Here is a 15,722-nt window from a genome sequence, read left to right as displayed (position 1 = left end):
GGGTCACTCATAAGATTTAGCATAAGATAAGTAAAACCGCTTTGTTTCCATAAGAAAAGGTTTTATATATAATGAGAAAGAAAAACTTCCTCAATTTTTTCAATAAACTTCAAGGTTGGCCTGCGACTTTAAGTTTTTAATTTTGGCCCCCTGTGTATTTGAGTTTGACACCCCTGTTCTAAATCAAGCACTGTTTACACTCATTTCGACTGGCGATAGCTCTCTTAAAGAGGTATAATATGTAAAGGTATTAGGCAACAACACTGGATAATAAGTTAGTATATTTCTATTTCATAGCATAACCTATAATTAATTTTCTATTCTGCAGGAGCATAGTAAATTAATTGCCTGAAACCAGCAGCAAACAGTAGCCTAAGCCTTCTTTCTAAATCATGCCATTAAAATGATTACAGTATGTATATACATAATTGATCCTATTTATGAAGGCAATTCAAAGAACAAAAACTATATGCCAAGTGTAATAAACCTGCAAGTTTCTACATTTCATCAGTTATCTATAACTAGTAACTAAAAAAGATTGTTTTTTTACTATTATTTTACATAGGCTGCACTTTAAATACACTTTGTTGCCAGACTATTAATTCCAACAAAAATGTTTTGAAAAGATAAAATGGGAATTTAGCAAACTGTATGCCATTTTTTGTGGTTATAGATCGATTAAGCCTTTTTATGTCATTCAAAAGCCTTGGGACTGCTGCTGGGCACCACTGCTTGAATGTGATGTCTCAAAGGTATCACGTATTTAACAATTCCTAATATTTTCCCCTTCCCCTCCTTGACAGCTACATTAACAGCTTGGGTATGGAGTTGAAGGCTGAGGAGATGGGCCAGCACATAAATACGGTTGTTACAAAAGTATGATATACAAGGAAGGCAAAAAAATATTATAACTGCTCAAAAACTTTTCCCCTGCATTTCAAGCATTGCCTGTATTTTAAAATTTGGTGACATTTTATTTTTAATCACTAAGCTGTGCCCTGTTGAAGAATCTGAAGAGTAAGGACGTATGGATCCTGCCACTGTTGACCTCTACTTCTAAAAAAAAACTACAGTTTCCTTGGCTGTCAAGTTTATACAGTTAATTTAGTATTTATTACAGTAAATCATAGAATGAGCATGTAAGTTTGGTTATAGGTTTCCTCTGACTTCAGTGACTTCATACTTGTTCTGGGTCAGTGTTTAAATACTGGATAAACAATCAGCCAAACAGCATTTTAGGAAGGGTTGCAATGACATGTCTTTTCTTCTTTTCTGTCTTTTTACAGCACTCGATAAATTGTCTCCTACTTTATGGGCCATTCGATAAAATAATATGTAATCGTCTATGTGATTACACACACCTACAACCCAAGATTAAGCCATCATTGGAAATGTTACATCTCAGTTCAGTGATCTGGAGCCTTGATAATTAGCTCCTGACCCCATAACTATGATAGCAAATAAAAGTAGTGACTCTGTTATTATTATTATTATTATTAAACAGGATTTATATAGCGCCAACATATTACGCAGCGCTGTACATTAAATAGGGTATGACACAGCAATTGCTTTTCTCTCTGTGTTTTTCTTTCCAGTCAGTGTGATTTTATTTTTACTTACAAAGAAGGAGCAGTGGAAAAAAGTTATATTCCACAAATATATATTTTAACCCATTTTCTCCTAAAAATACCTACAAAACAATTCAGCTTCAATATTACTAAAGGTCACAAGAAAACCCTATTCGTCCTTAAAAAATAATACATTTGTTTGGATAGACCAAAATACAAAGTCATACAATAATTGAAAACAGTTTTCAGATATTATGAATTGTTGTTACTTACACAAATAGAACTAATCCTGTGTTTGCCAAAGCAAAGGCCAAGCCAAGGATCCCGCTGCCCATAATAGCATTACTCAAGTTAAACACAGACATTCCAATAGAAGTAGTCCCTGGACTCTGTGGACAGGTAATACTTGCAATTAGAAAACGTACTTGTCTATTTATCCATAAAAAACATCTATTTATATATATATATATATATATATATATATATATACATTTTAATTATGTTTGTTTGTACAAAAATTAGAAATAATATCATACATGTGCTTATAAGGGTGGTGGTTATATCTGACTTTGATTGGCAGATACAGTCATATGAAAAATTAAGTACACCCCAAGGATATTTTGATCATCAAAGATGTTGACTTTAGGACACTCACAAACTATCCAGGCTCTAAAGCAGTGTTTCTTGACCTTTTGAACATGGGGGAACCCATTTAAATAAATTTGGGGTCTCCACAGAGACCCTGATTGAAAAACATTGCTTCAAAGCAACACCAATCTATATAATTTTCACCCTTACATTTCACATTGGTTATTGGGTTCTTGGGATAGGCCGTCTTCTGTTTGGTCTATTGTTATTGTTGTCACACAATTCTTTCATTTATCAGTACATTACTTTCGCACTTTTACACTACTTCTACTACTTCCATCTGCCAAACTAATAGCCATGCACAACTTTCTCTCTGAGATCTTTAGAGAGCGTATTTGATCTTGGCATAACAACACTACACACGTCATAGGGAAATAGGACACCAGACCCTTGATAGTTGAGGTATAAATAAGACATGTTCCAACCGCAGATTCCATAATTAAATTCCTTCCATTGGCACCTAATTTGGGTGGCAATAATAAACAAGACTTCGTGGACGTACATGGGTAGTCTGTATCACGGGACTTAAAAACCATCTAGCTAGCTGTCAATCCAGGCACAACTTTATTTCTATCAATGCAGAAAGAATGTGGCATCATGAATAATAACTATGGTTAAATCTAATATATGCTATTTAAGTTTTAAAAGCAGCCTTGTTTTATAAGCAGAATCTTTACCATAGTAATATACCTATTTTGGAACACCTTCTCGTTCATGGATTTTAAGGGATAATATATGCTGGGGTGCATTTAGTTTTTTCCACATAAAAACCATCTAGTTTAGCAGTTCTATCAGGGAAGCACAGCTTCTTGTATACCCCGAGATCAGATCAGAGATAGCCATTCTCTTTCAGTAAGCAAGAAGATTTAGGCAAAGTGTACATAAATCAATGAGGACAGAAGGGGACATCAATCTAACCAATCAGATCAGGGGAATCAACCCTAGCAATCAATGGGGGGACATTTACAACCACACCATCTCACATTCTTTAGATTAAATTTCTCATAGGCAGTCACACTGAATAGCTTTGTATGTGGCCATGATCATATAGGAGTTTTATTTCCCATTGCCCTGTATGTTTGTGTGTCATACAACAAGCAATAATATTTCCAATATTATACCACTAACAAATGCTAAATGTTATACAAAGGATAAGTAGATAAATGTAAACTTACATATTCATCACAAGATTTCTTTTTTTCAAGATGGCTGTTTGTGAGACTTCTTCTACTTTCACGGTCAGCAATAAATTTACTGCAACGGAAAAATATGTAAGTAGAGTAAAGTTTTATATTATCTAGCATGAGACAGTAAATCGGATATCTACAAAATCTGCAAAACTGGAAATATAAAATTGAAATAGTAATACTAGTGGAAAAAAAAAAAAAAAAAGTTGACCTATCGTTAAAATTTACAATTCACATGTTCATGTCCACATTTACTACTGACATTATCATTTAAATAAAAAAAAATATTACACTGCCAGAAATAAGGAAGATTGGAGGTTTTGATCAATCTTACAATGTTGCTCACGTGTACTTCTAGGAAAGGCATGATTTATTGATTATTGTGGGTTTATCTTTAAGATTGTTTAAATGAAATGGGGGGAGCATTACGATGTAAATCTTCACTGAATATGTACATCTAATGTTGGATGTGGATATCAGGAGCAGCCAAATATCAGAAAATCAAATAGCCTGTGAATTTTACCCTAATATTAGACTGCATGATGATTACCTTGATATGCCTATGCATGATGTGAGCTACTAAGAATGCACATTTTTAAATATATGATAATGAATCTGATATTTACCAAAACTCTTTGGTTGAGAATCTTCAAGATCCATGCGTTTTCAATAGCAGTGATAATTTCTCTACCAGGGATTGTTTTGGGGAAAGTTTCCCTATGAATCCCTATCAAAAGACCCCTATAGTTTAAAGTTGTTTTTTTGGGGAAGACAACAATACTGATTACTAGCTCTTAGATTGTAAGCTTTTCTGGTCAGGGTTTTTTCCTTTTCCTGTGTCACTGTCTGTATCTGTAGGTCATGTTTAACCCATATTTAATGTACAGTGCTACGTAATATGTTGGTGCTATATAAATACTGTTTATTGTTAATAATAATAATGGCTCTTTTCATCTGCTTACGTGAGAAAGCATGGCTTCCACAGTCTAGGTCTTTATTATAAACATATGTAGATGGTACACAAAAAACAGCACAGACTATCTAGGTTACCACATAGATACTCCAATTTATCACTAAACAGTAGCATTACCAAGTTTCTAATTTTGGAAAATAGTTCTTTAAAAACAGTTTATTATATACCTTTTTTTTATTTGGATACTATGATAAAAATCGCTTTATTAATTATGTTAATGTTTTTGCAAGGAACTGATAAAGTACTCTCAAAAGGTAAGTATTGTGTGCCAGCAAAGACTGTATTATGCATTGAAACTCACCTACATAAAGCCATTTTTCCTTTTTGACTGACAATTACTCAGGCTTTAGTCTAAGTGTAATACTTAGTACTCAAATGAAATTAATGCGTTTTACACTTCATTTTGACCTTTGCATGTCATACCATTTAAGATTTTTGTTCCAGCCAAGGTAAGCTGCAGAAGGAAGATAGCTATACTCTTGAGTTCTGCTGGTTGTAATTTCAGTGGAAATTGCATTTTTTTTTTCTTTATCAAAGAAAACCTGTCCAGTGTGATAACTCATTATTTAATAACACTGACATCTCTGCCACCAAACAGTAGAAAAATCCATGACTGGATTAACCTATATATAACATTCTAATGTGCTTTATTTACAGTTTCTCGCTATAGCTGGAACTGTTAATAATGTTATACCAAAATGAATGAATAATAAAATATTAAGAAATAAAGACAATTTTTATGTGCTGAGAAACCCATGTGCTGAAACCTAAAACATGTAATAAAAGTAAAACATTGGACCTAAATATAAAAACACCCCATTACAACATTAGGGAGGTATGTGGTTTTCAGGTAAACACCATTTAAAAATATGAAACAGGACCAAAAAATTACTCCCTAAAGTTCTCAGTGATTAAAAAACTATATAAAAGGAATCTTGTTATTTCTGCTAGTTATTTTGTCCAGGAGCTTCAGGTTTGTACATTAGATTCCTTCCTTTATCAAAAACAGGCACAATACCAAGATATGGGTATTCATGGGAGCTTCTATAGCACAACATTTACTAAATTTGGTTGGACCTGTTCCACTAATTTTCAGAACATTTGGTCCTTTTGGATCGAGTTTATTTCCGAGAGCTACAGTCTTAATTAATAGCTGTTCAACTTTACCACCAGTATTGGCTAGGATGATATGCACATTCAGTGAAAAATACTGGTTGCTTCAGTTCGCCTTACACTAAATGTTTTCCCAGTGCAATTGGGTGATATTGGTTGTGGGCTCAGATGTCTGTTTATAGGAGAGGACCCTAGTATGGGTATTGACTTTATGTTTAGTTTTTGTAACCTTCTGTGTTTGTGGTTACCGGTTTGTTTTTTGCTATTATTTTAATAGATGATAATAATAACAATCATATATGCATCTGTTGCCTTTGCTGACATTTTATTTGCTGTAAATTGTATTGATCTTCTGGCTTTAGTATTTTAAGTGACTCAAATCCAACCCACAAATAACCATTTTTTACTTCACTTTGACTTTCCTTGTATACAAATTGCTTAGGTTAGGTACGTAGGGAGTAAATAAAAAAATTGTAAATTGATCTCAGCCGGCAGTGTAGAAACTTTCAAGTTCATTACAATTAATATAATTATTATTAGTAATAAACTGTATGAAGCATCAACATATTACAAAGTGCTGTACATTAAATAGGGGATGCAAATGACAAGCAAATGACAAACAACGATACAGGAGGAGGAGAGGAGCCTGCGCAGAAGCTTACAAACGAAGAGGTGAGTTCATGTGTTATCAATGATTGATTCCCAATGGGGGAATGTGTAGCAAATGTCAGACTCTCTGCTTTATAAAAAAAAAAAAACACCTTTATTGTGTCTAAAAGCACTGAAGCCAGGGGGTCAGCATACCAACCAGGCAACCTGCATTTTAAAACAATTACAGTACAGCTCCAATGCAGAAAAAGGATGACAGTCTTTCAGAAGTTAGTTACTATTTTATTGTAAATTTATGCCAAGGATTTTCACACTAAACCTTTTACATAGTCTGAATAAGCAGTAAAAGTCTTTTAAAACAAGCCTCTCTGTACCTAAATGATGTCTTCACAATGTCTATAAGAAAAAAATCAACTTAAACCGAACTGTTTGTGAAAGTTTAGATTTAACAAGGTTATGGTATATCTCGTATTAGATAGTCACATTTGGATTTGTTCTTGTAATGTAAAGATGTTATATAGCTTGTCCAAGCCACATATTCAGCTCTCATTAGAGAATGTTCATAGTTTGGGCACAGGCGTACATTTAGCTTTTCTTGTTACAGCACAGATCTGGATAATTATATCCAAAATGAAATAACATTTTTAAGAAACGTGTTCATATAAAACACAGTTAACAATATTCCTTTACTACAGTAATATGATGGCATTTGAAATACATCTGATATAGTTAATAATTAGTAGGATGATTGTAGTTTCAGTGATCCATATCCAGGAACATTACCCACCTGCTGATACGATTACCATCTGCCTCACTGAGCTCATTGGAATCATTGCTGATATTGTCATCTTCTGGCGTGTTCATGTTCTGTAATTCAGTCAATTCCAAACCGTTTTTGAAAGGCATTTTCAAAGCTTCTTTCCAGTTGCTAGCTTTTATTTAATATGTATTTTTCTCTGTGTATGCTAAGCGGAAAACCTTTAGGAAAAAAAAAAAAGTTTTGTGAATACAAATATACATTATAATCAAACATAATAAGCTTTTAGCAAAAAGTGTATATACTGCCCAAATCCTTCATTATTAAGGTTTAAAAGCATATTGTTTTCATATGCGGTTCCCCTTGGGGTTTTCCCCTTCTATTCTGTCTGACACCTGTTCATTTAGTTTCTATGGAAAAAAAAATCTGCCCCAAAAGAACAAAAACGGCATTTAAAAAAAAAAAAACAAAAAAAAAACAACATCAAATGTTCTTTAAAATGTGCCTAAATATGATTAGCCATGAAGAGGCAACCACCAACATAATTCTGGTCATTCTAAAAGTACTCTAAGGACTCTATTTATAAATCAGGGAATCTGACAATCCTGGTGGGCATTTTCCAAGTCCATGTGCCTTATGGCAATAATTGATTCCCACAAGGGAATGTCAGATTGACACCTTATTAGGAAAACCCATATTGTTGCCCCAAAAGCTCTTTTCTTAACAAAAATGTATCTTAAAGTGTTTATAGAGATTTAGAGGCCACCCAAAAAACAAGCCACAAACAAATTCTCTATTGCGTTACTATATTAAATTGTAAGTATGGGTGGTTCCATTGGTGAAGTTTTTACTTCCCAGCTGCATAATAATCAGCCGTCTAACAACCATGTACCCTTTTGTCCAAAGCAGCTGACATTTACAGCAGTTTAGGCATTTATTCACCTTTCTTTAAGCTTCAACAAAGAAAAATATACAACAATAGACAACTGAATGCCAGGCGCTGCAAAAAGTGCCTAAAAATACATGGTCTATTGTGGTTGTTGATGAATCCCTGAGTACTCATTTTTTCAAGTGATAAAGTTTGGGAAAAGCTGTCAAATGTGTGTTCACAGAACTGTAATGAACATATGTTATAACCCAACAGACACACCAGCAGGAAGATGTTGACCTTTCATCTATAAAAACATTTTATAACTTCTCATAATTTTAACAAGCCTCTTTTACAAAATGTTCTTTACTAAGAATACATTTGCAGACAAAACATGTTTAATTGGTTTCAGGGTTATACACTGATTAAACTCTGAATATTGGTTGATGTGCACAAAAAAAAAATATCAGAAAAAACAAAAATCCCCACAATAGCTAAAAATGGCAGAATCCTGTTTTACATGGGTCAAACACTAATTTACCAGACAGTTGATCCTGGCCACTGTAGCAAAGATACTCATCTGATTTACTGAAAACAAACATGATGCACATAGGCATGCATGATAAAGGCGTACCAAACTCCAAAGACTGTACAAATGAAAATTGACTTAAGTCAAGCTGAAATATGGTAGATTGAATAATGCTGGGGGGCAATCAACCATAAACAGGGGTAAGCGTGGAGTATAAGTGGGGACTGCGTTACAGAGAAGATGAGTAGTGCTTTTTTTAATCATTTCCATTCATGGGCAATACATTTAATAACAACAAAAGTATGTGCAAACATCAGATACAGCATTATCACTTCCTATGAAGAGGCCTGCCAGCAACATCCTTTTTGTGGTTGGCAAGTGGTTTTGCTACGGAATATGATAGTAAAAAGGAACAAATGGTAAACAGTTTTTCACATTTTAATAACCTGGTAGTGCTACTCAGAAAGCACTGTCAAAATGTCACTAAAAACCATAGCATGTCTTGCTTCTCTGCACAGTTTATCCCATTCTACTTGGATCAATGCTTTCAGTTTGTACTTTGTTTACACATTGCATGTACAGTCGTACCTTGGTATAAGTCTCCAATCCGTTCCAAATACTTGGACTTATACCAAACCGGACTTACACCAAACAAATTTTTCCTATAAGAAATAAAAAAGAAATGATATATCCGTTCCCATGAAAAATAATCCTATTGTTTTATGGCATTTTAAACATTGATGGGGCTGTATGAAATAATTTAAACACTACTTAATATTAAAATACATAAATACAAATAGATTAAATAAATGAAAATTTAACCTCACTTTACATTGCTGAGAAGAGTGGAGTGCCTACTAGGATGGTGCTGAGGGAGGAGGAGGAAATGTTATGTAATTCACAGAGTTATAGCGCAGGTTGTTCACTGAATGGTAGCAACCGGCGTACTGACGCTCATGGGCAGTCGTGGCTTTGTCTCGAGAGACGTAAATAAGGGTAGCGCGCTGTGTTATGACACATTTTGACCCATAAAAGTTCTAGCGCAAAGGTTGTATACCAAGCAAAGTTTGTTTACCAAGCAAAATTGTTTGTGTCTAAACAGGACTTATACAAAGTTGTACTAATTCCAAAGCGGAATTTTACCGAGGTACCACTGCATTTCCTGTGAAGGAGGGTACCTCCTGCAGTATTTACCGTATTTTTCGGCGTATAAGACGCTCCGGCCTATAAGACGCACCCAATTTTAAACGAGAAAAACCTAGAAAAAAAAGATTCTGAACAAAATACTAAAAAATCACTCTGTGTCAATGTATCGCCTTCTAATCACTCTGTGTCAATGTATCCCCTTCTAATCACTCTGACACAGAGTGATCAGAAGGGGATACATTGACACAGAGTGATTAGAAGGGGATACATTGACACAATGTATCCCCTTCTGATCACCCTGTGCCAAAAAATCATACTCACCCGATACCGCGATCCCGCGATGCTGTGGGCTTCTTCTTCTCCTCGCTCTCCTCCTGGCTGCAGCGCGTGTCTCCTCCTCCTCTGAGCGAGGAGAAGCCGACACGCATACCCCAGCGATCCCATAAGCAGGCTGGATCAGCCTGCTTACCGGATCGCAAGGGCACGTGTGCCGGCTTCTCCTCGCTCAGAGGAGGAGGAGACACGCGCTGCAGCCGGGAGGAGAGCGAGGAGAAGAAGCACGCAGCAACGCGGGATCGCGGTATCGGATGAGTATGATTTTTTTTTATTATATTTAACATGTATTCGGTGTATAAGACGCACCCACTTTTCCCCCCCAGTTTTGGGGAAGAAAAAGTACGGTATATTTTTTTCACAGTCTAAAGTAAGGAAAACTGCCATTAGCAGTTTTTTTTAGAAAATCTTTGCTACAGATTGGACAAATAGTAGGTCTATGTTTTTCAATGACAGTAATTCCCACCAGGGATGTTTGAGGAAATATTACATTGCCTGTTTTATTGCAAAAAATCACATTGGAATGGTATAAAAATACTTTATTGTTGTATTTTTTGTGGAACTCAAAATGATTTTATTATTTTTGATCCATATCTCTTTTCCATGTCTCCGTCTAGTCTTTTAGCTTTTTCGGTTTTCCTTTACGTGACATAATGTGTTGTTTTTTCACTTTTTTCTATTACCCTATTAGTTTTTGCCCATTCTCCGTAACAATATTAATATCATACACAGATACCTGTCTGAATTTAACCTCATAGATGGTGTACACAGTTTAGAAGTCAAAATGATAAGGAGCCACACACTCATGTGGAAGGGAACAATAAGAATGCTTAAAAGGGGTCCAATCTAAAGTGTGTTGCCTGTCAAAGGTAACCACTCATGACTAACATTCAAGCTAACCATGAAATTACATGTTCTGCATTCATAATTACCATGTTAGCACTGGAATGTTCTTCTCAACTCACATTTGCTTAAATTTGTAAAATGTAGCATTTCGGTTTGGATGTGAATCCATTGCAAAATCAATTTGACATTCAGATCAGTTTTAAAAAACAAACCCTGATGTGTGCACAAAATTCAATAAGCCACACAGTGGGCAGCCATGGTTTGCTGTGTACCTTGACAATGCACTCATAGCTGATGCTTAAATGGACAACCACTGGCAGTGACCCCCATTGCTAAGGTACATAATAGCCAGTGTTGTCAATGTCTTCTGTTTGTTAGAGTGTTTTATCCCCAAGAACCACCCACCAATGGAAATGCTGCCTGCGGGGTACCTTAACAGTAGACTTACTACAAATTATATTAATGAAAAATATTAGCTGCTCAATATTTTGTTAAGGATCAGTTGCATTTGTGTTTGACCTTAACCAGGTTTAGTGAACGCAGAATGTCAGCCAAGCACAAAATGAATACAACAAATAACTTCAAGCAACACAAGTAAAAACACAGGTTTTTACTTGTAATTACAGGTTTTATTTCCTTTTTAAAAAGGGTAATGAGTATTAGAAACAGATAAGAGTTAAATTTGTCTAGAGATAGTGCCAAATAGTGCATAGGGCTTACTAAAATGGCCCCTTAACCATCGTTATGGAATGACATTTCAGCATGCCTTAAGCCTGTTTAAGACGTACTAAATAATATTGTAGTTTGATGAATCAGGGTTTACATTTTACACAATGACATGCTGATTGATTTTTTAATACAAAAAAGTGAAGAGATGGCTAAATTGGGGTATTGGACAACATTTTTTCTTCAATAGTCATACATTTCTAGCAGGAGTGTGCAAATGCTTTCATATATTCGGCATACCATAAAAATGAATGTTCAGTTTTATTACTCTAATAAAAAGTATTTCAAATGTTTTTTTTTTTAAAATGTATATACAAATTAACAATTTTGTGCCGAATTGTTGAGCATACAACTCACCTTTCCACAAATATGTGCTTTTAATGTACACTAAAACAGATTTTTATCTTGCAATATTGCATAGATATCAGAACAGTGCCTTGAGGAATACTGAAGTAACAGCTTGCAGTTTTGCTACTGATCAGGATTTTTGTCCGTTAAACATATCTGCTATAAAATGACCATTTTGATATAATAACATAGGCAATACCATGACATCATGTTTGCAAAGACAATTTATGTATGAATTCACCAAACCATAGGCTGTCCGGGGTCTGGTTGACATAACTAGCACTTGGAAGAATATAGATCAGTCTTAATGAACCTTCTGAGGAACCCATAAAATAACTTTCAGACCTAAAACCAATTTATTGTGGGTCAGTGGGATAAAGCCTCTTAATTTAGTGGCCAGTGAAAATAATGGCCTCCTTAAAGTGATGGCTACCATACTACCCTTATACACAATTAAAAGCATACATAAAGTCATGCTGCATGTTCTATTAAGTGGTTTGTGCCCCAGTACCATGCATTATGGAATGGGTGGCCAATCAGCCACAGGTTACAGAACCCTTAGCAATCTCTGTAGGAACCCTAGGGGTCCATGAAACACCTTTTGAGAATGGCTGATAGAAACAAATAGCAAGTTGTAACTCTGATAAAGATACATTTGAAGTGTATGTATGTAGGTTTTGAGTAGGAAAGGATTAGAACCTCTGTCAAAGCTGTGTTTTTGACTGGATCCCCATTAGGGAAATTCACTACCCTTATGGTCCTGATGACCATTATCACCAGGACAGAAACGACAAGGAATCCAAAATGTTATAACTGTCATTAGAACAAACGCTGAGGGTAAGTTTTGTAATAGACACAATTGTTTAAGGGACAGCTATCTAAGAAAGGATAACTGGAAGCGATTTGATTTTTTGTTGCGGTATGTGGCCACAGTCCTCTGCAACATTTCAGAACTATGCAGCCCTGAACCAGGGAAAATAGTCAGATTCCAATTTAACTGTATTCAAACTGTGCTTTTAGACAGCTTATCATAGCACAAAGGCCAGGTAGACAAAAAGGGGGGACTCAGAAAAGTCAGAACACTGAAAATGATCCAATTTAAGAGTTTACCTTTTGTAGACCTCGATGGAAACCACTTACATGTATCAGGCAGCTAGACTATGGAACAGGGGACTGAAATATTTACTTTTTTCCATTTATATCTGTTCACTGTATGCTAATAAATAGATAATTTCAGCTGTAATAGAGAAAAAGTGAAAGTGAAGCTGCCACTGCTGGCCACATTCTAAATAATAATAATAAAAAAAAGTTGCCTGTCTAGTATTTTAGGCCACCAACATCAATACTAGTATGCAGATCATGAAAATCAGATCCACTTATCTGCAGGTTAATTAAGTCTGTGACTAATTACCAGGCAGGCTGGGAACCAGACAACTAGAATTTTTAGGAGAGGTTTAGCAATAGTAGCCTGCATATTTGCCTCTGGACATGATTCTAACCTAATAGCAAAACTGTGCAAACCAATTTCTTGGTTATGCAGATTTCCTTTCTTCAATGGCCTGCGAATAGGAGGGGAGCACAGAAAAGGTGGAAACAGAAACAAAGTGAAACTATTGTTTTAGCATTCCTGGCCTTGTGAATGTATTGCATTGCATGCATTGTGAATGTACTTTTTACATTTATTTGAAAATCAGCCTATACAACAAATGTACATGGCACAAAAAAAGCATTCTGGCTGAGAAAGTAAGGGATGTGGCCAACGAAATTGGCTTTTACAGCTACCCTAGACTTAAACAAGTATTTAGTCCTTGCAGAGCAGAAGGAGCCTCACTTTTCTCTAATGAGCTGTTGATGAGTTGTCGGTGTATGCACGACTTACAGAAGAGGATTTATGGGGGACAGATGCACAAAAGTGCATGGCAGTGAGGCATAAGGTGTTTACTTGCAATGTTTTTTGCAATATGCCCTTGAACTTGCTACATTAGCAGGACCAAATTCATAACTTGCTAGCATGACCAATTACTCTCCTTGATGGGCCAGCTCCTTTGCTATTTTCCTCATCTCCCTACAAAACCTTTCATAAAGCTGCCAATGAAAGAGCTGTAAGTCTGTGGAGACCACTGACACCACATCCAAGATGGCAGTGCCGTCTCAGAGCTTTTGGGTGTCGCACAAAAGACGAGTTACAGGTAAATAACATGCATACAATATGCTGCAGTGTAAATATGCAAATAATTAGAATTCCTGTCATGTTTTACTGCAGTGGAGGTTCATTTGGAAAGATTTTATCACTTCCTGTCTGGGTAAAAAGAGCTGTCCCATCAGGTCAGGTCATAAAAAAGTCGCTCTTAAACTAAAAACCACAAGACACAGTAGTGTTAACAACTACAAAAAATATAAATATATACATGTTTGCATATATTATGTTATAGGACTACTTTTGTTTAATTAAATGTCTGGGGGAGACATAAGTCTTATGAATTGCCCTTTACGTCTTCTCGCTCCCTGCAGTATTCAAAATAGTTAAATACTGACCATTAACTCAGCTTCAGAGCCCTGCCATTGGCGTACAACCTTTGCAGTGAAATAAATCCTAGCTGGGTCCTTAGTCTATTGCTCATCTCATAAGAATGGTGCTGTATTCCTTAGGATAGCTGGAGCCACCATTATTACTTACCAAGCCTCAGGAAACTAGGTGATTAGAGCACATGCACAGTATTTGCAGGTTGGTGCTGGGACCTTTTCATTGAAAGGCTGTGTTGCACCAGAGTGAGATGAGAAGTTGAGATTTACAATGAGGAGGAAGCAGCCAACATGTTTTAAAGTGAATCGAAAACTCATATATACAAAGGTTCACCTTATGCAGTGTAGCACAAGGAAATCCATACCTGGTACAAGAAATGAGACAATACTTGAAAGGCCTAACATTGACTTATTTGCTTTTGTTGGAAATTCGTATGGTTTATTTATCCACATTGCATATTGTCACAGCAAATTCTTCTAGGTACAGAATTTTTGTTTTATTTGGAAAAACCGGAATACCCAACAGTGCATGACAATACCCAAACCACTAAAATGGATGGACCTTGCAAGTAGATAAACAAAGCCAAAAGATAACCTTGAAGTATCCTTTTGAAATTACATTTTAATTAAAAGTATTCACTGGTTGCTATACAAGTTGCCTAATTTTGTCATGCCAGAATGAACACTATGATCTTCATGAGAGGTAATAAAAATTACAGGAGTTACACTTACACATGCAAATTCAACATATGTCATATTTAATTTTTGTGGTTGAAGACTTGTGTACATGAGCTTTTGAGATCAGTTTAAAGGCTTTACTAGCAGGTTTAGAGCATAGGCAACAGACCTGCCACAGTTCTTATTGCCCTCTGTCCTATATGCTTCAGTGATTGGCAGATCAGAACAGGCAACACTGCCGGTATTATCTGAACTCTCTATCCATACAACAATATGCCCATATATGCATGGGTGCCTTGTTAGCCAAAAGGAATGTGTGGTTATGTGTGTGCAGGCACTGTCTCTACCAGGAATGAGCAGGACTATAGGTGTGCTGAATTTTCTAACTGTTGGCAGTTCTTTTTCCCCCCTTTTAAATAATAGTCAATCAAAGATCAGTTTCACTATACCTTGCCTCTTCCCTTTTTTTTCTTCCAATCCCATATTTTATCTCCTAGTCCACAATGTATATAGTATACTTCCAAAAATTACTGGCCTCCAGTCAATTTTTCCATTTCATATTATATTGTTTATAAATTATAATCTGCTGCTGTTTATGATATATAGGTTGTTTGTTTATCTGTCTTTGTTTGTAAACTTTTATTGTTTGGGATGCCTCTCTCACTATAAAATACAAAGTTTCAAATAAAATTAGCATTTTATGTTTCTTACTTAAAAGTCAATTTGGATTTATAGCAAACATAACTAAAAGTATGTATAAAGACAAGGCAAATGTATCACTATCACCTGTCCCCTTTAGTCTTCTCACTGAAAACCATTATTTTGGAGGATTTCTGTTCAAATGCAGGATACATTCAGGCTAAATAAGTA

At 35.5% G+C, this 15,722-nt stretch overlaps 1 protein-coding gene across 1 annotated transcript in view; it reads right to left on the bottom strand.

Annotated features, from left to right (window-relative positions):
- The window catches only part of SLC38A1 (solute carrier family 38 member 1), a 37,381-nt gene that overhangs the window by 19,422 nt on the left and 2,237 nt on the right, over positions 1-15,722 (bottom strand). The window contains 3 exon segments of the mRNA XM_072401443.1: positions 1,842-1,957; positions 3,392-3,470; positions 6,886-7,076. Coding sequence (XP_072257544.1) covers positions 1,842-1,957; positions 3,392-3,470; positions 6,886-7,004 — 314 coding nt within the window. The 5' untranslated portion in view covers positions 7,005-7,076.

This window comes from Pyxicephalus adspersus, chromosome 2, assembly GCF_032062135.1.
Source record: "Pyxicephalus adspersus chromosome 2, UCB_Pads_2.0, whole genome shotgun sequence".
Lineage (NCBI taxonomy): Eukaryota > Metazoa > Chordata > Amphibia > Anura > Pyxicephalidae > Pyxicephalus > Pyxicephalus adspersus.
This window is presented reverse-complemented; position numbering and strand designations above follow the sequence as displayed.